The sequence below is a fragment of the Ambystoma mexicanum genome, chromosome 8 (assembly GCF_040938575.1).
Source record: "Ambystoma mexicanum isolate Mex_15411 chromosome 8, UKY_AmexF1_1, whole genome shotgun sequence".
NCBI lineage: Eukaryota > Metazoa > Chordata > Amphibia > Caudata > Ambystomatidae > Ambystoma > Ambystoma mexicanum.
Genome location: NC_090929.1, coordinates 47,418,004 through 47,438,390, shown reverse-complemented (window position 1 = coordinate 47,438,390; position 20,387 = coordinate 47,418,004). Strand labels below are relative to the sequence as shown.

General features: G+C 45.3%; 1 protein-coding gene across 2 annotated transcripts in view; it reads right to left on the bottom strand.

Annotated features, from left to right (window-relative positions):
• Positions 1-20,387, bottom strand: part of HMCN2 (hemicentin 2) — a 936,787-nt gene that overhangs the window by 794,315 nt on the left and 122,085 nt on the right. The window contains exons 9-13 of one of the 2 annotated variants that reach the window (XM_069609262.1): positions 20,245-20,386; positions 2,825-2,946; positions 1,279-1,551; positions 366-507; positions 118-242 (exon numbers count right to left, since the gene is read on the bottom strand). In XM_069609262.1, the coding sequence (XP_069465363.1) occupies positions 118-242; positions 366-507; positions 1,279-1,551; positions 2,825-2,946; positions 20,245-20,386 (804 nt within the window). Of the gene's footprint in view, positions 1-117; positions 243-365; positions 508-1,278; positions 1,552-2,824; positions 2,947-20,244; position 20,387 lie in introns of those variants that run through there. The other variant, XM_069609261.1, reaches the window with a different exon arrangement.

The window sequence follows — 20,387 nt, the reverse complement described above, 5'->3', positions numbered from 1 at the left end:
TTGGCGTGGGTGCCTGTTTTCCTCCCACCAGTGACCCCTTAACTGCTGGGCTATTATGCATGTGTATGCAGTTTCCAGAATGAGTGTGACCCACGGTGCGCAGACCACGCCTGTTACCTGAGTAAACAAGTGTCACGGACTGCTGGCTGTCCCCAAATTCATTAACGGCATGGCAGCTGTAATTCCCAGCATCCTCTGCTTTTGCCTCCAGAATGATCAAGGTCCCCTCGTCAATCGTGTACCTAAGAACAGGCAATGCAACGTTACTGGGTCGGTTTTAGTGCAGAGTCGCAAGTTTGGACTTCTTGCAGCGTTTGGAACTCAGGCCTCCATGGGCTCGAGGCCTGTCCTCAGGGTGTTCTTACCTGTCACCATTCTCCAGAACGGTGTCCCCTCGCTGCCAGGAAATCTGGGGGGTAGGGTAGCCTGAAGCCTCACAGTGGACTCTGACCTCCTCACCCTGGGACAAACGGAGAGGGCTGGGGTCCACGCTAGCCCGAGGTGCCTCTGGAACATAGACATAAAAGAAAGACCACGAGTAGTTCAGACTAGAAGATGTACACTGTTCACAGAGCAAGACAGCTGGCTGAAAGTTACCATATGGAAGGAGGGGTCCACCCGTGCAGCCCCCGAAGGATGCAATGCAGAAAGATGTACCCACATTCAATAAGTGAGCATTTGCATTCCTGGGAGAAATTATTGTAGAGCACTCAACCCATTCGTGTGGAGCACTGGAAATTATGTTTGTGGAGCACCGGGAACAATAATTGGGGTGGGGAGCATTGAGAAGAAGAATCGAGGCACACGGGACACAATACTTGAGCAGCACTGGGAACAATACTTGGAGAACACAGGGACAATACTTGAGCAGCACTCGAGCCAACGGTCTATACTCATAGAACACTCGGGCAATAATTGGAGGGCACCGGCAAACATAATTAGGCAGAACTGGGAACAATAATTGTCAAACTGGGAACAATAATTTAAATGGCTTCTGGCATAGTAATACTACCTTATATAACGTCAATAAGAACAATACCACAAATGTAACTATCCACTGATAGCCAATCAAATGTATCAGAAAGACCCAGTACTGATGAATGGCTAGTCCTAGCCTGACACAATTGATGAGCAGATCTCAGCGGCAGGCACGCAGCCCCCCCGGAACTATCTCACGGGTAAGTGTGTGGACCTTTGCCTGCCCTCCGATCACACTCAGAGGCCAAGGGAGCCTCAGCCATGGTCCCCCCCGCCACCTCTCTCGGCCCCCTGCCTCACCTTGGATAAAGACCCAGAGGGAGCCTCGTGCCGTCCCGTGGAGGTTGTTCGCCACACACTGGTATTCGCCACTATCCTCCACCCGGGCGTCCTGGATCACCAGTGATGAATTCTGGAGCACCTTCACCCGCTGTGAGTGGGCGTCCGGGGCCCTCCCATTCCGGAACCAAGTCAGGTTGTAACGCACATCACCCAGGACCCGGCAGGCCAGGACCAGCCTCTCGCCCGGTGATACGGTGATGTTCTGGAGGGCCTCGATGCTTGGAGGGGGCTCTGTCGAGGAAATCGGACAGCATGTTAGTCAAAGCTATGTCGGACTGGCAGGCTGTGTCTGAAACCTTCCCTGGGTAACGCCAAACTGCCCAACCTCATCTGCATGTCTCCTACCTCTGTATTTCTTTCCGCTACCTTATCTCGTGCCCTCTTCCTTTGCTTCTTGTTCTGCCCAAGACCACACTTCAACCAGCGCTGAATCTAAACTCACCTTAAAATGCATTCTCAGACTTGTACTTTGACCTTTACTATTAAAAATGCATGACTACAAGTACCAGAATGCAAAGTGCCAGGAGCTAAAACTAGGAATCACCTGACATTACACACATGAAAAACAATATGAGATCATTTCAAGTGAGATGTCAGGTCACTCTGGAGTTTAGCTGCCGTCGCTTTGTCTCAGCGCAGCTAGTAAGTGTGGCTAGACTTCCAGTGCAGAGAAAGGAAGAAGCCGGTGTGACTACACGTACCGCTCACTGAAAGGAATGACATCAAATCTTGGCTATTGGTAGCCTGAGCACTCTCCAATAGATTGGCGTGGGGGTGGCCTCAGTGACTATCAGGAAGTGATGGCTTTGGCTAGTCTGGCCATTAACTGACATGATGTGGAAGCATGGCTAGACTGGCCATGATGTGCAAGTATGGCTAGACTGAAGGCTTGTTAACCTCACAGTTCCAGGTACGGAGTGTGAGGCTAATCTGACCTCAGAGTCATAATTAGGGCTCTGCGTGGCTAGACTCAGAGCATGGTGTGTGATTAGTTATGCCAGTTAAGGCTAGCAAGTCGCAGGCGTTGCTAGAATGACAGTTCATTTGCAGGAAGGGGCAGTGTGGCTATGGTGACTTCTTAGAGAGAGAGGGGAAGGGTGCGTGTTGCTAAGCTGTACCGTAAAATTATAATTAGAGGAGGATCTGGCTAGATTTGGCACTCACTGTCTGGCTGTGGGTGTAGCTAATTGTATAACTCAATGACTGACAAGAAGGGCTGGATGTTGTGACCAACCACTAATACGAAGGTTTGGGAATCGCTAGAGTCACCTGACGCTGTCTCTAGCCCCACCTGTCGCTGGCAGGAAGTGCTGAGCATGGTTTCATCTCTGCCACTGTGACATGGGTGTGGCAATTCCTAAACTCACCTCTCACTGAACTAGCTCCATCTGCCCTGACCACTAATTAAGGCTGTAGTTTGACTCACATGGCATTCTAAGGCAGCTGTGGTAACATATAGACTCACCTGTAAATTACAGACACGTGTAGGCGGGGCTAGACTGACCTGTGACTGACAGATGGGTGCGAGCATGGCCCGCTCCTGCTCTGCTGAATGCAATACACTCATACACGCCTTCATGTTTCCCAGAGATGGCTGCAACCTCCCAGGTGGCATTTCCAGATTCTCTGTAATACACAAACAGACAAGAACAATTACATTGGATTTAGTTCCCAATGTCCCAATCAAGAACCTACTTCAGAACCTCAGCGACACCTACAACACTATCCCCTATTCAAAACCTCTGGCAACTCTAATTATCTGTCAAAACTGTGGCATCGTGAATACCAGCCTTGCGATATTCGTGTTTTCAGTGCTTTCTTGTCCTTAAGGAGCGATGTGATTAGTTCCTCTGAAAAAATGGCCTCACTCTCACATGAAGAAGTGCCTATTTGTGAGGTTGAAACCTCTAAACTGCACCTCTATTGTGAGGTCCCTTTATTTTGTTTTACTTTTAGCTGGCTGGTTCCCTGTGCCTTTCCCCAGATGCATCCTCATCTGAAGCCTTATACAGGAGATGAGCACCGAAGATGCCCCCGAGAGGCCCAATAGTTAAAAGCTGGTGTCTACGAGAGAGTACGTGGGTTATGGGTGTTACTATATTTGGTCATAGCTACTGCCTACCTCAGAGAATGAGGGGAAACATTTCAATAACCAGATTACACCTGTCTGTGAGTGGTTTCTGCAATCAATGCTGAATTCACAGTTGAAGAGAAGGCCACAAAAGGTGAATGTGGAAGCCCGCCAGTGATTGGTTGGCCACCAACATTTTGAATGGGTGTGTAACCCACTAACGAAAAGCGAGGTACATCCTAGCCGCAAAGTTCCTATTTAAATGGAGGTTCTGCATCTTTGTCTTGTCGCACCTCGGGGTGTGTCCCAAAGCACAAAAAAATGCAAATCCAAAGAGGAATGGTGAGGAAGCGCTAATGGTCCCTGCATTCTTCCAAGACCTGCTCTGATGATGAAGCCTTGTCAGTATCTGCAAGCATAGTACTTCTTCCAGTGACCAGAAGGAACCAAGGAATTGGTGATCCCTTTTACTGAGTTAGAGAGCAAAGCTGAGTCAAGCTCTCAATACCCCCTGACACTGGATAATCCTTATTGCTTGCTCCTACGTGGAACAGGAATGCGAGGAGGAAAGATTGACCACCAAGAGTTCAATAAGCCGTCAAAGCAAGAGGGCTTCAGGGGGCTACCATAGAAAAGTAACAAAGAGAAAGGAACTGAAAAGAACAGTAACATACAGCAAGGAACTGAAAAGAACAGTAACAAACAGCAAGGAACTGAAAAGAACAGTAACATGCAGCAAGGAACTGAAAAGAACAGTAACAAACAGCAAGGAACTGAAAAGAACAGTAACAAACAGCAAGGAACTGAAAAGAACAGTAACATGCAGCAAGGAACTGAAAAGAACAGTAACAAACAGCAAGGAACTGAAAAGAACAGTAACACACACCACAGAACTAAAAAGAACAGTAACATACACCAAGAAACTGTAAAGAACAGTAACATACACCACAGAACTAAAAAGAACAGTAACATACACCAAGTAATTGAAAAGAACAGTAACATACACCAAGTAATTGAAAAGAACAGTAACATACAGCAATATACTGGAAAGAACAGTGACTTACACCACAGAACTAAAAATAACAACAACATACACCAAGTAATTGAAAAGAAAAATAACATACAGCAAGGAACTGACAAGAACAGTAACAATCACCAAGGAACTGTAAAGAACAGTAACATACACCACCGAACTAAAAAGAACAGTAACATACACCACCAAACTAAAAAGAACAGTAACACACAACAAGGAACTGAAAAGAAGATCTTTGCCACCCCTGTAGGTACTCAAAAACACCACGACAATACAGTGTCCTGCGCAGTAAGAGCCGGAGTGGGGGGTGTGCTGCCCTGCTCATCACATTAAAGCTTCGGATGCGCAAACCTTTCTGTCTAATATTTCATGGAGAAGGTTACCATGGTTGGCAAGCCTTCTTCTTGCCCATGGAACAACATCTGTTTCTAAATGCGCCTTCACAATCGTCAGGTGTTGGGGTGCCAGCCTTTACCTCTGCCCCGCTCTACTACTGGTCTGACAGTAGTGAAGGACAACACTGCACCGCTGCGGCTTGTCGGCTGATTGGAAAATAGCCGGGAAGTGGTCGAAATGGATTGGCTTCCTTACTAGACATCCAGGACCCCACACAGATAAATAGGTTTCTGTAGGAACCTTTTCCATACAGTGCTTTATGCTTTGAGTGCCGCCCTCTGCATAGCGGAATCTTTGGGGAACACCTCCAGGGCATATCATCACCTGCTACCTGTAGGGTGCGGGGGTTTCGGCTTCCCTGGTGCATCACTAAGAAGCATTTCAGGCTACTCCTCCCCTGAGTCCCCCTGCACAAAGTACAAGGGCCTGGAGGGTTCTTCTGCTGAGTCGAGTGAAGACAGTGGCCCCTGAGGGCCGGCTCTGCAAGGCCACTTAGGCCGATGGTCTTGAACGTCATACAGCCTCAGCCCCCAGGCCCTCAAGAGTGTCTCTGAGTCTGAAAATGGCCATCTCTGAAATATCCAAGAAAGAAGCTCTGGAGGTCAATGTTCTTGTAGTGTCGACATTGCCCGCACCTGGGCCCCCGGCTGCAAATGACAAGAGGGGGAGGCCCCAATGTGGAAAGCTGGACTAGTTTCATGCTGCAGGAGTGTTCTTTTCCACCGAAATCTTCCAAAACTCTCTTCCTAAATATCTTCCTTCTCAAGCTCTTCACTCATCTGCCTCCAACTGTCCCGGCCACAGGCAACTGGCGAGTCTGGCGAAGGTGGAAACTCAGACACCATCAGACTGTTCCGCCACGTTTCTTTGGAAACGCATTTCGCGGTCTAGTCTTCTTCCAACATGGCCGCTAGTCGAGTATTTCACCATTCGAATCGCGACGGCTCAGCGCGTTGCAACTGTGTTTCTCCGTGTTGCTAGCACTCGTTACTGTGTTCCCTTCTGCGGTCATTATTGCCGCCCCATTTCCTTCCCATTACCCTTTCCTTCCTTGCTTTTTTCTTTCCCTGCTATTTCCCGAGTTCCTTGGGTTTTTGCTTCCTGTTTCCTTACCACTCCTCCTCCAGCAACGTTTATTACTTTGAGGTTGTTTTCCCGCTATTCTCATCCGACTTTTGAAGTGCTCCTCCGGTGAATCTACATTCCATCTCTGCAAGTTTTCACCATTGCTGACCAACCAATCGACAGTCCTCATCCATTCATCAAGGGGTTTTTGTGCCCTTGTGGCTTTTTCCCCTGAAACTCATCTGGCTGTCGCGGAGAGGAGTCATCGTGAATTTCTCTACATAAGAGTCACGGTGGCTTCTTTTCGAGGCAGACCCTACCTGCTCACAAAAAAGAAGTCTCAAGCGCGACACCTCCGAAGGAAGAAGCTGAACTACTCCACTTCATCAGGTGAGGAGGAGGAAGGTATCTTGGGGGAGTTCAGTTATTCAAGTGAAGGGGAGGACATTACAGACCCTGCGGTCAATCCAGTAGGACAGTCTGCTAGTCCTGACACCAACTCCCTCATGGTCAGTCGCTTCTCCAAGCAACGAGTTGGTGGCAGATCACTATCTTCGGCAGGGGGCTCTCTCTGGAACAGCCTTCCTACCTCCCTGAAACTCGAGGAGAACCATCTCCGGTTCCGGAAGCATCTCAAAACCTTCCTCTTTGCTTCTGCTTTCTGTCCTCCCCTCCCTTGCTGAATTCCTGACTGAAATTGCACTGGTTACCCGGACACCCTTTTCTGATCTCTGGCCCAGGCCCCATCAACTGCCGCCTGCACTGCCTCCCTGGCAACCCCTGCACTTGGGGACCGTTTTTTTTCTGTAGCCCTTCAGTCCCCCTTCCAGCACTTATGTCTGCACTTCCTTGCACTTGCCACCAGCTGGCTGTTTTATGTGTTTTATTTATCTTATTTATTCCACTTCCCATGTACTGCACTTTCCCCTCTCCCTTCCCCCGCGCACTCTTCCTTTCCCCCCTTCCCATGCACTTGCGCGATCTGAATGACACCTGGCCTAGTAGGATCGTTGTCTGTCTTCCCTCTGTTCCCCACCCTTGCCGCGTCGCGCCTTGAAACACTTGTGTATAGGCGCGTTATAAATGCCATATCATATCATATAATATCATATCATATAAAAAGTGGGCATTATGTCACGACAGAGAAGAGGTCCACTGTTGTACATTTTGGGGAACCAAGGGGACATTTCATGTCCCGCTTCTCGGCTCCAAGGGTTCAGGTTGGTAAACCTTGAATGCATGCATATATGTGTTGGCTTTTATACACCACGTGATCCCCCCACAGCAAGGGGCCACAGTGATAGGGGGCAACAGCATGGCTAGGGTAAGAAGAATAAACTATGCAGGACACAGCTCTGGAGAGACGGGGTAGTACAGCGGGCGGCAGGGCATACAGGCGGGGATGGAGTTGGACCCAGCCTTGAGTCATTTGTTGATGGATTCGCAGCTTTGCTGCTGTTGGGGCTCTGTTCCTCTGAGCTTCACACAGCCCTCACTGCACTGCTGAGTTCCTGGGTCCATCCCGGGGTCTACGTCAGTGAGTCCTACCTCTGCCTACTTCTGCCCTCTGTTGCTCTGGTGCTTCTGGGTAGCAGGAGCTTCACTCCGGGACTGGCTTGTGACTGTCACTTGCCATCCTCGCCGTCTGAGTGCGCTCATCGGTGGGCTCCTCGAAAGCCTCAGACCTGGAACCTGTGCCAGGCTCCACAGCATCTCAACGCAATGCACTCAGTTGGAGTCCGGCACGCGTCTGGCGCGCAGCCTGGTTACAGTTTAGTTAGTGGAAGGCCGAGGTTACAGAGGATAAGACCGCCTAGCCCTCGAAACAGTTCTGGCCCAGGAGACCACACTTAAAAGAGGCTTTCTAAATTAGAAGAACAGATTTAAAACCTGCAGGGAACTGCACAAGCAGTTATAAATCCTGCTACACGCTGCCATCAACGGACGTCTGTACAGCACGTGCGTGCCTCAGACTCGGCTGCATTTTGGTTGTTGGATTAGTTCCGCTTCCGGTCCTGGAAGATTAGAAGAGAATGGACAGAAGATGGAAGGGGGCGTGCAGGGCTAGCTCTCAGAGAATTTCCCATTAAGCGTCGGAGGAGAGTTTTACTACAGCAACACGCAGGGCAGTTATTCTTCATTAAAAACAAAACGATTTCGATTCACCTTTACTTGGCAGATTAATGCAATGCATGTTGCAATGTGGTATGTTTATGAATGAAATGTAATTCATGGACATTTATTGTATGGGCTGTGTAAGGTTTTAATTCAAATCCAAATCACAATAATAAAAAAAGTGTTTTAATTTACCACAGAATTCGGACTCCAAAATCCACGTAATATCTAGCGTTTCGTGAGTAATTTTCCCAAGCCTATTGCAGACCTAGAACCCATTGAGTACAACTTCCAAGCATGTATGACACCTTGCACCTAGCGAATATATCTTCCAAAGGTACCTGACACCTAGAACCCATTGAGTACAACTTCCAAGCATGTATGACACCTTGCACCTAGTGAGTATATCTTCCAAAGGTACCTGACACCTAGAACCCATTGAGTACAACTTCCAAGCATGTATGACACCTTGCACCTAGCGAGTATATCTTCCAAAGGTACCTGACACCTAGAACCCATTGAGTACAACTTCCAAGCATGTATGACACCTTGCACCTAGTGAGTATATCTTCCAAAGGTACCTGACACCTAGAACCCATTGAGTACATGGTCCAAGCGTGTATGACACCTTGCACCTAGCGAGCATATCTTCCAAAGGTACCTGACACCTAGAACCCATTGAGTACAACTTCCAAGCATGTATGACACCTTGCACCTAGCGAGTATATCTTCCAAAGGTACCTGACACCTAGAACCCATTGAGTACATCGTCCAAGCATGTATGACACCTTCACCTAGCGAGTATATCTTCCAAAGGTACCTGACACCTAGAACCCATTGAGTACATCTTCCAAGCATGTATGACACCTTGCACCTAGCGAGTATATCTTCCAAAGGTACCTGACACCTAGAACCCATTGAGTACATCGTCCAAGCATGTATGACACCTTCACCTAGCGAGTATATCTTCCAAAGGTACCTGACACCTAGAACCCATTGAGTACAACTTCCAAGCATGTATGACACCTTGCACCTAGCGAGTATATCTTCCAAAGGTACCTGACACCTAGAACCCATTGAGTACATCGTCCAAGCATGTATGACACCTTCACCTAGCGAGTATATCTTCCAAAGGTACCTGACACCTAGAACCCATTGAGTACATCTTCCAAGCATGTATGACACCTTGCACCTAGCGAGTATATCTTCCAAAGGTACCTGACACCTAGAACCCATTGAGTACATCGTCCAAGCATGTATGACACCTTCACCTAGCGAGTATATCTTCCAAAGGTACCTGACACCTAGAACCCATTGAGTACAACTTCCAAGCATGTATGACACCTTGCACCTAGCGAGTATATCTTCCAAAGGTACCTGACACCTAGAACCCATTGAGTACATCGTCCAAGCATGTATGACACCTTCACCTAGCGAGTATATCTTCCAAAGGTACCTGACACCTAGAACCCATTGAGTACATCTTCCAAGCATGTATGACACCTTGCACCTAGCGAGTATATCTTCCAAAGGTACCTGACACCTAGAACCCATTGAGTACATCGTCCAAGCATGTATGACACCTTCACCTAGCGAGTATATCTTCCAAAGGTACCTGACACCTAGAACCCATTGAGTACATCTTCCAAGCATGTATGACACCTTGCACCTAGCGAGTATATCTTCCAAAGGTACCTGACACCTAGAACCCATTGAGTACATCGTCCAAGCATGTATGACACCTTCACCTAGCGAGTATATCTTCCAAAGGTACCTGACACCTAGAACCCATTGAGTACATCTTCCAAGCATGTATGACACCTTGCACCTAGCGAGTATATCTTCCAAAGGTACCTGACACCTAGAACCCATTGAGTACATCGTCCAAGCATGTATGACACCTTCACCTAGCGAGTATATCTTCCAAAGGTACCTGACACCTAGAACCCATTGAGTACATCTTCCAAGCATGTATGACACCTTGCACCTAGCGAGTATATCTTCCAAAGGTACCTGACACCTAGAACCCATTGAGTACATCGTCCAAGCATGTATGACACCTTCACCTAGCGAGTATATCTTCCAAAGGTACCTGACACCTAGAACCCATTGAGTACATCGTCTATGTGTATGAAAACCCGGCTCTTTTCGTAAACCTAATTAGGACCATCTGGGGCCGCTGAAACCCATCAACATCATGAACCATGACTTCAGAGACATTACATCCGAAAGTAATTACCGCCTGCGGACAGACGTTCTGGGAATTCCGCCGAGCTACGAGACCACTGAAAGCGACCAATAAGTCACCTTGACAGAACTAGGAAATGGATACCACAGATGACAACCGTAGCGTCCTGCAGGCTCTAGGATATGTAACTGCCGACTCTCCACTTCCCGAGTCTACTACACAGGCCTAGCAGCCTCTCGCACCATCAGGCTGATAATCCCCTTTCGCTCCATACCTTACCCAACTACACACCTTAGATACGACCCCCATAGGCGCAAAACCCCCAGACTCTACAAAGCCTCTGTCCAGCCTATGCTTTGCATGACTGCCTCGATGTTACCACGTTAATCCGAGACACCCCCTGTCCTATTATCAACTATCCTGCCTAGACCCACCCTGCAAGCCACCATTAACCACTACCAGAAACTGTAATATGGGCTTGGTGTGAATACGTTAGTGCAAGATTGCTCCTGCAACATAACCAACTATCCTCCCTAATACTACCTGCAAAACATCATAAACCAGCAACCCGGAACCGGGCCCCTGATATGCATAGTGCTGAGCATAAGACTAATGACTGTCAGTCCAGACAAACATATCTTACTCTGAACCTAGCGATAAATCTACCTCAGAGTGCAGCAACTGCAAAACACGAGGACGACCGCCACCAACTGATCCAGAGTGAAATCGTGGAACAGCGTGCTCGTAAACATAAACCATCTACTCCAGACACTCACCTCTACTACCGCTATGCTCACTCTCTACTTTACACCAACACACAATAGAGCGCAGCTATACCCCACAATCAATTTCAGCCTAGTTGCTCACATACGAACATTACATGAACACCTCAACATCCTGCTAGAACGCAGCTATACCCTGCAACAAAACTGGACTAGCTGCACACATATACGTCCTACACAGGCCTAATGCAGCCAGAATGCAGTCTCGGAAACCAACCACCTGACTGCACGCATTCAACTGATCTCTCACTACCACCGCCCCTAATGCTAGGATGCAGCTACTATCAGGCCAATCACTCTTGCTGCTCACATACTGAGTGATATGATATGGCATTTATAACGCGCCTATACCCAAGTGTTTCAAGGTTTCAAGTGCACCCAAGCACCCTATACTACCCTACTCTCTCGACAGACCTGGACTACGGTCCCCAAGGGCGTTCAACCCACAAGCACTTTGAGGTCATACCAATGATATATAGAGCGCTATACAGATGCCAAATAACAATAATAAGAATATATGACACCAGGTACCCACTCAGCACACCTTCCATGTGTACATGATACACAGTTCCCAGAGAGTCCATCTTCCACGCATACATTACACCCAGTACCCACTGAATACATCGGTATACAGTGGTTATAATGAAAAAGAAATAACAAATGACATTTATAACAAAACAAAAACAAAGAAAAATACTGGATTGTTTAAAGAAAATATATGTGGGGGTGGGGTAAAGGGTTACATCTTGTGGGGAGGGGGTTGGGTTTTTTGAAAGGGGAAACAGGGATTTGGGGAGACCCCCTCACAAAAGGAGTACATCTTACAACTTTAAATTACACCCACTGCCAACTGAGCACTTCCTCCAAGTGTATGAGACCTAGTATCCACAGAGTGACTCTTCCAGGTGCATATGACACCTATAACCAACTGAACACATTTCCAAGTGTATGACACCTAGTACCTACCGAGTACATGTTCCAGGTGTATGACACAGAGGACCCACTGAGTTCAGCTTCCAAGTGTTATTTACACCTAGCATTCACTGAGTAAATATGCCAAGTGCATACAATACCTAGTACCCACTGAGCACAGCTTCCATGTGTCTATGATACCTAGCACCCACTGGGGACATCTTCCATGTGTCTATAATACCTAGCACCCACTGGGGACACCATTCCAGCGTATGGCACCTAGTGCCCACTGGGTGAAGCTGAGCACATCTTCCATGTGTAAGGACATCCTCCAAGAGTATATGATACCTGGTACCAATTTATCACATGTTCCAAGTGTGTGACATCTAGTACCCACTGGGTACATCTTCCCAATTTAAATAACACCCACTGCCAACTGAGCGCTTCCTCCAAGTGTATGAGACCGAGTATCCACAGAGTGAATCTTCCAGGTGCATATGACACCTAGAACCAACTGAGCACATTTCCAAGTGTATGAGACCTAGTACCTACTGAGTACATGTTCCAGGCTTGAATGATACCTAGCACCCACTGAGAACGTATTCGATATTGGTAAAGCTCACTTTTGCCTAATGGCAATTTGCCTAATTTTTGTACACTCAATTTGTTACCACCTTTTTTTTTACCACAAATCTGTGTGTGGTGCGTTTGGGTACCGCATATAAAGGTGGGGGTGTGGGTGCAAAGGAGATGCAGGTTTATTGTGGTGAAAAGGGTGCAAAAATCAACAAAACAAATGTGGCAAAGTCTCATTCGGCAAAAAAGAAACCAGGAACCCTGGTAGAGCCTTTGTCATTTAGTGCTGCCTTTATTTCTTTGCATAGTAGTTGCAAGTCCTGTCACCACCACTGCTCGCAGTTCACTGACTTTGCAAGCTCGTGTAATACACAAGCCTTTGCAAAGACTACAACTTTGCCATTGCTTGACAGAACACGATGATCCTTCGCTCCCCTTCTGAAAAACCCTCACTAGACCCTAAGATAGCAAACAACTACAGGCCCATCACCGCCGTCCCATTCTTGCTCAAAATCCTGGATAAGGTTGGCTATACGCAAATCCAGCAATTCCTGGAAGAAAGCAAGATCTTAGGCAAAAGGCAATGTGGCTTCCGCCCAGGCCATGAGACAGAATCGGCCCTACTCGATCTCAAAATACAACTTGGCAACATTATGGACAAAAGGTAAACTGGCACTTCCCCTCCTGCTAGATCTATCGGCTGCCTTTGATCTCGTCAACCATGATAGTCTCTGTACGCAACTCAAAACGCGGCCCACTTCTCCCTGCAAGCCGTAGCCTGGATCGCGTCCTTCCTCAATGGAATACTCATGGGGGTCTTCTTAGAATTTGCCTGTGCTGCTCCCACCACCATACACTGTGGAGTCCCACAAGGATCATGTACTGCACCCACCCTCTATAACATCTTCATCCTCCCTCTCTTCAATGGCTTGGATCGTCGTGACATAGCCTACACAAACTATGCCAATGAAACACAAGTCCTTCTCCCCCTAACCGGCATCTATGAACAAGACTCAGCTGCATTAACCAATATCTATACAGCCATCCAAACATAGATGGCAGCCAACGGCCTCTGTCTCAATGGAGATAAAACAGAGATTCCCGTTGTAGGCACTAAGGATACCCTCAATAAACTCTGCCCCCAATACAGGACATTCAACATTGACAATACCACTATCACTGTTTCCTCATCAGTAAAAACATTAGGAGTGTACCTTGATTCCTCCCTGTCCATGACACGCCAGGTCAGTGCCATAGCCTCCTCCGCTGCACTCACCACTAAAGTTATCAACGCGGTCAAACCATTCCTATCAACCGAAAATGTATCTATTGCCAGACCGACAATCGGCACCAAACCTGATTACTGAAATGTCCTCTTCCTGGGCACCTCTGCCAAAAAGCTTAATAAGCTAAAAAGTAACACAAAATAATGCCCTTAGAGCAGTGCTGAGTATTCCAAAAAGGGAACACATCTCGCAGGCAAGGAAAGACGCACATTGGCTGCCACTTAAAGAATACATCCTCTTTAAAACCATGGCCATGGCCATTACATACAAATGGATCTCACTGAATCCCACCCCCTATCTATTTGAAAGGAATGCCCTCATCTCATCCTCCAGACCCACAAGATCTCATCTCACCAACCAGATCTATGTCATCTTCTTCAAAAGATCCAAGGCAGGAGGCTCCAGTTTTTAACACCTTGCACCAAAAAACTGGAATGCCCACCCCACGGCACTCAAAAATGAAAAGTCCTACACAAGTCTCCGCAAAGGATTGAAAACCAAACTGTTCAACTAATTATGCCACGTCTGCCTCTCTGTAACCTGCAACACCTGTTCAGTTTTTTGCCTCACTCTTCCACTGTAACCTAGGAACATGTGCTCTCTTACTGTTGTCATTTTTTGTCTCACTGTCCTTAATCTTATGCAAGTCTGTATCAAGAAAGTATTCTGTAACAGCGCCAGGACGCCCTAGGGCTGATGTGTGCTTTAGACATTCAAAATAAATAAGGAAATCCTACAGGCCCAGGTAGAGGGTGACACTGGAGGTGGCCTGCATTGCAGGAGAAGCACTGACAGGACAGTAGTGCATCTACCCTGCACTACCCTAACGCCCCCCACCTCGGTGTACTCACTGTGCACTCGCCCATGTCATAGTTCATATTTCTTTGACAAAATTATTGTTTCCCTCCATTTGGAGCTAAAGTCCAACCACGAATCAAAGCCAATGGGGCCAAAGTGCCACCCAGAAGCCATAACTAACGCCGGCGTTAGAACCCCCATCTGAGCCAAAACTATGAAGCCTCTCTAGGTGCCACATAGGAAGCAGAACTATGGTGATGTGAAGGGCCAGCTGTGTGCCACAGCTATGTAGCCTCATCACATGGTCTCTTGCCATAATGCTCTGCATTATAGTAGTATAATACCACTTACATCTTATTGCATAGCTTCACCTAGTGAATACCACTTACTTATTGCATAGCTTCACCTAGTGAATACCACTTACTTATTGCATAGCTTCACCTAGTGAATACCACTTACTTATTGCATAGCTTCACCTAGTGAATAATACCGCTGGTGTATTATCATAGAGCCTGTGGGTGTTTAATGTCACCAGAAACCTGTCCTATAGCTCTATGTGATGTATACATTAACAGCACATCTTGTAAGCAGCCCACCACCAGTAAATAATACCACTCTGTTTAATCACATAGCTATACGCCTGTACACAATACTGCCGGAATCTGATCACTCACGCATTTTATAACAATACTACTTCCATTTTATCATATATCTCTTCACAGAATATAATAATACATTTCTACTACTTGCATCTGGCCCCACCTCTCTGAGCATCAGTTAAAAGATATGGACTTGCCAGCACTTTTTGATACCCCCCCCACCCATCAGAAGAGAAGTGTGGAATAGTAACTAAGTGAAATGCAAGAGGAATGGTTTAGTAACATTTCATCTTGAAAAGTTAGTTTTAAGAGATTTTAATGCACAATGTGTTGCCCTAGCAAAGAAAAATAAGGCATTTCACCATTGAAAGATCATTTAAACTATTTCCTCAACATACCGACAAGGAGCTATTACATACACAGAATCTCATTATGTTGAAAGGCGGAGCAAGAAGGGATATGCCAGGTTCGTGTTCATGGAAAGGTTTAAATGTTCCTTAGACTTTAGACTATGTTTTCAAGTCTATATCTACTATGTCTGATGGATGAACTGTGCTTATTAGATACTTAAAATAATCACCCAAATAGCTTCTCTTAAGGTTCAACAGTGGTATAACGATACAAGCAGAAACGTTAGACATCAGTATTGTAAGAGTTAATTCTAGTGAGAATAAAATAATAGGGTCACAGAATTTCTTTCTGAAATTCCTAGCAAAAAATATTCTCCATAAATCTGTCCTGAAACCTCTACAAAATCTGGAATTATAATGACTTGCGTAGGTTATCTAAAGGAAAACCACATTTTGACACTTGTATTAATGAGCATAAGCAAACATTTCGGGGATTTGTGATACCTGAATAAAAATGCACAAATGTCTGGGCATGAAAATTATACTCAGAAATGACTACTAAGACAGAACAATAGAAATTGGTTAATTCATGACAAATACTCATCCCTTGACTTTAGTGGATGTGGACATAGGATTGATGTCATTAAGAGGAAAGATGCTGTGACATTTTGGAGAATTCGACCTAAAGTCTCCTATGATAGGAAAGGAACCCAAATAATCCCCATCTCTGAGGTCTTGGGGATTGCATTTTATAATGATAAATATAGCAATGCTAATTAAAGTCAATGTTGGGTTGAAGTAGAACATATTAGGACTTGGCAGGGCAGGTTTTCGGGGCAAGATGTTTTTGAAGCATCAATGAAAGAGAACATGTCAAGAGCTGCTTGCCCTGGTGCTCTTGTTGGTGAGGCGTGATTTCACTTGCTGGTTTATTGGACTATAAATCTGCTTATGATACAATTGACAGGGATTATCAGAGGGGGAAACTAAAGGATATAAAACACAACTAATTGATATAGGACCTACAAGATATGGTAGGAAGACATGATATGGCCAATTTAGGCAGTGAGTACAGGAATGCGCATATATTTGTGCATGGGTATTTGTGTTGTTGACTTTGTATATAGCAGGTAACGCTATTTGTATTGTTTGTAATGTGCAAAAGTTTGTTCTTGATTGAATATACACTAAATGCATAATAAAAAAAAACACAACTTAAATTCTCCATATTATTACATTCTGATAACTCGTTACCGCTGCACCTCAGTGTTCTGGGGAACCTCTATGCATCTCTTCCACCACAAAGGGGGATACTCCAAGATGCATTCTGGTGCCGCGCATGGCACAGCCACAAAGTGCATTTGATGAGGGTTTGAATGATCCCCCAAATGTAGCAACAGTTCCTTTCCGCTGGTTTCTTTAGGCCGATGATGTGGTTATTTGAGATCTAGCGCCTACTGGATTAGAGCGCAGTTTAGATGAGGTGAGTGCCTACGCTGCAGAAAATTCGATACAGTAAACCTTGACAAATCTAAAATAAAGTGTTTGGCTTCAACAGTGAAAGAAAAAGTACTTCATTTGGTCTATAGGAGGTGAACCTATTGAAATAGTTAAAGAAATTACCTATCTGGTGTTTCACATGATTACTAGTAAAGTAGATCATTACATTTATGTTCACTTTAAGAATAAACTAGGCCACGCTTTAGTGAAAATAAATAGAATACAGATTGTGGGGAGTCTTTAATGTTGCTGTACAAATTAAAAATACAAACAATTGTTATTTATAGAGCACACATTAAACCGGTTTCAAACTTGGAGTGGTTAAATATATTAGAAGATTACACACTTGGTGGGTTTACATCTTCGACTCTGGTTTTTGTAATTAGGATTTTATTTGCCATGAAGTCATTATCTACTTGTGTTATAAAACAAACATTTATTTTATTTGCAACATTTAAATATGGGGAGGCTGCCACCACTTTTGGTATTTAAAAAAATGGGTTTGAAGGATCACATTGTGAGGTGTTAACCTCGTTTACAGTTTATTAATGAATGTGAACGTTTTATGAAAGTGATTGATTTTGCGTAATTGGAGTATGAAAATATCACAGTTTTAGAAGTCGTGTTTAATGAAATCGAATGATGGGATCAGACAAGGATCATGATTATATCTGGGCTAAAAGGAGCCTTGAAGAAGATAGGAAGACTTACCCTAGATATGAGGAGGTGCAATTGTATTCTCCTAAATTTAAAACAAATGTATGCAACAATTTTGATGAGGATTTGTTTTAATTTATTGTCCACAAATGAGGTGGAAAGTTCCGGCGTCAAGATCTCACGACATAAACGCAGGTGCAGATTATGTAAAGACTCCTGGTATACGCAATCTCTTCCACATGTGTCCATCGAATGGAATGTTTGCTTTGGGTCTTTCAGACCTGATTTGGCTCTGTTACATTGTGATACATTTTGGAGGCGATTGGTGTTATGTAAACAAATTCCACTGATTATTTCCATGGTGGTTTTTTGTATTACAGTGACCGAAGAATTCTTATAGGAAATTTTGATAGGGAAATTGTAATTTGTGTATTTCCTTTTCTTTTATATGGATAATTGCTCTACCTATTTATTAATAAAATGAGCAGAAGGATATGCAAACCATAGTGTTGTAAATAAATAAAACACTGCTCTAAACAGTATATAGTAACTCTGTCTTCTTCTCACATAGCTCTGCAGCAGTGAGTAATATCATTACGTTTACTCTCATATGTCCAGAGCAGTAGATGATATAGTAACTCTGGCTTCTTCTCACGTAGCTCCACAGCAGTGAGTAATATCATTGCCATTTGCTCTCATGTGTCCAGAGCAGTAGATGATATAGTAACTCTGGCTTCTTCTCACGTAGCTCCGCAGCAGTGAGTAATATCATTGCCATTTTCTCTCATATGTCCAGAGCAGTAGATGATATAGTAACTCTGGCTTCTTCTCACATAGCTCCGCAGCAGTGAGTAATATCATTGCCATTTGCTCTCATATGTCCAGAGCAGTAGATAATATAGTAAGTCTGGCTTCTTCTCATGTAACATCGCAGCAGTGAGTAATATCATTGCCATTTGCTCTCATATGTCCAGAGCAGTAGATGATATAGTAACTCTGGCTTCTTCTTACACAGCTCCGCAGCGTGAGTAATTTCATTGCCATTTGCGCTCATATGTGCAGAGCAGTAGATGATATGATAACTCTGGCTTCTTCTCACGTAGCTCCGCAGCTATGAGTAACATCATTGCCATTTGCACTCATATGTCCAGAGCAGTAGATCATTTAATAACTCTGGCTTCTTCTCACGTAGCGCCACAGCAGTGAGTAATATCATTGCTATTTGATCTCATATGTCCTGAGCAGTAGATGATATATTAACTCTGGCGTCTTCTCGCATAGCTCCGCAGCAGTGAGTAATATCATGGCTATTTTCTCTCATATGTCCAGAGCATTAGATGATATTGCTAGCTTCCCATGACACAGTTACACACATAGATCATACCACTGGCATTATCACAACATAGCTCTATGCAGTTTATAATAATAATATGGGCATCTTATTCCATAGCCCTGGCATCGTATTACATAGTTTAACACTAACGAATAATACCGCAGACATTGAATCCCATATCTCTGAGTCAGTATATAATACCGCAGGTTCGTACGACATAGCTCAATATCACTAGGTCGTAACCCTGACATTTTATTACCTCGCTCTACAGCATTACGTAATGCGACTCGGATGTAATGATATGCATGTATGGGATTCATAAAGTGAGAATATGGCGGGGAAGCAGAAGAGTGCCGTGCAGGGGGGGTTCTATGGGATATGGCCACAGCAAAAATCCTGCGGCTGAAAATACTGCATATCTTTGCAATTTTCAATGTATTTGTATGCAAGCGAGACCCCTGCAGCTCTCCATACACAACTTACAATAAGGCATTACCCAAACCCACCCACACATATATATGCGTCGAAAAGTGCAATTTCTTTTTTAACAAATGTGGTCTTTTCGTAAGCAGGAGGTGTGGCGGCGACCTTATCACTGGACAGCATGCATAGGAGGAGCATCCCGTGGGTGACAAGTGGGGTGTGGTGGCCTGAGAGCTCTGCACCAGTAGACATTATTGCTACCATACTATCACACATTTAAAGGCCAGTCAATAATACCACTTACATCATATCACATAGTGTTATATAGCTAATTATAACAGCAGTATATATTATCACATAGCAATGTGATATCATTATATAGTACCGGCAGTACCACCAGGCAATGTCCTGAAACCGCCGATACTGATAACACAGGGCCGGACCCCACCCTGTGCAGGGCGAATGGGTGGGGTTGCTCAGATTTCACCATCGCCACTACACCCCAGACTGGTATAGCGACCGTGGGCCAAACTTTCAGCCCACCAACTGGTGTCTGGCTGGGAGCCAACCCTGAACATACAAACACACTTTCACAAATATATAGGAAATATATAACTGTCATAGGTCGACACAGTGTATAACACTGCTGGCATGTTATCATATAGACCTATGCCGTCCATAAGTATATGTTTGATATAGTGTGGACTTACCTGAAAGGAGCAGCAGGTGTACTGATAATAATGGCAGAGTATCCCATAGCGAGGCGCGGCATATACTAATATCACGTGATCCCCGCCGCGGAGGCCCCACACGGTCACAAAGGAAGAAAGGGCGACTTACGAGAAATGCTGCTCCTCTCCCAGTTTCACCCCATCGTGGGACATGCGCAGCCGGAAGGGGATCGTACTCTGCACCGCACAGGGGATCTGCAGAGGCTGCAGGTGAAAACCATGCAGGCTGCTGGGCATCGTGACCAGGGGCAG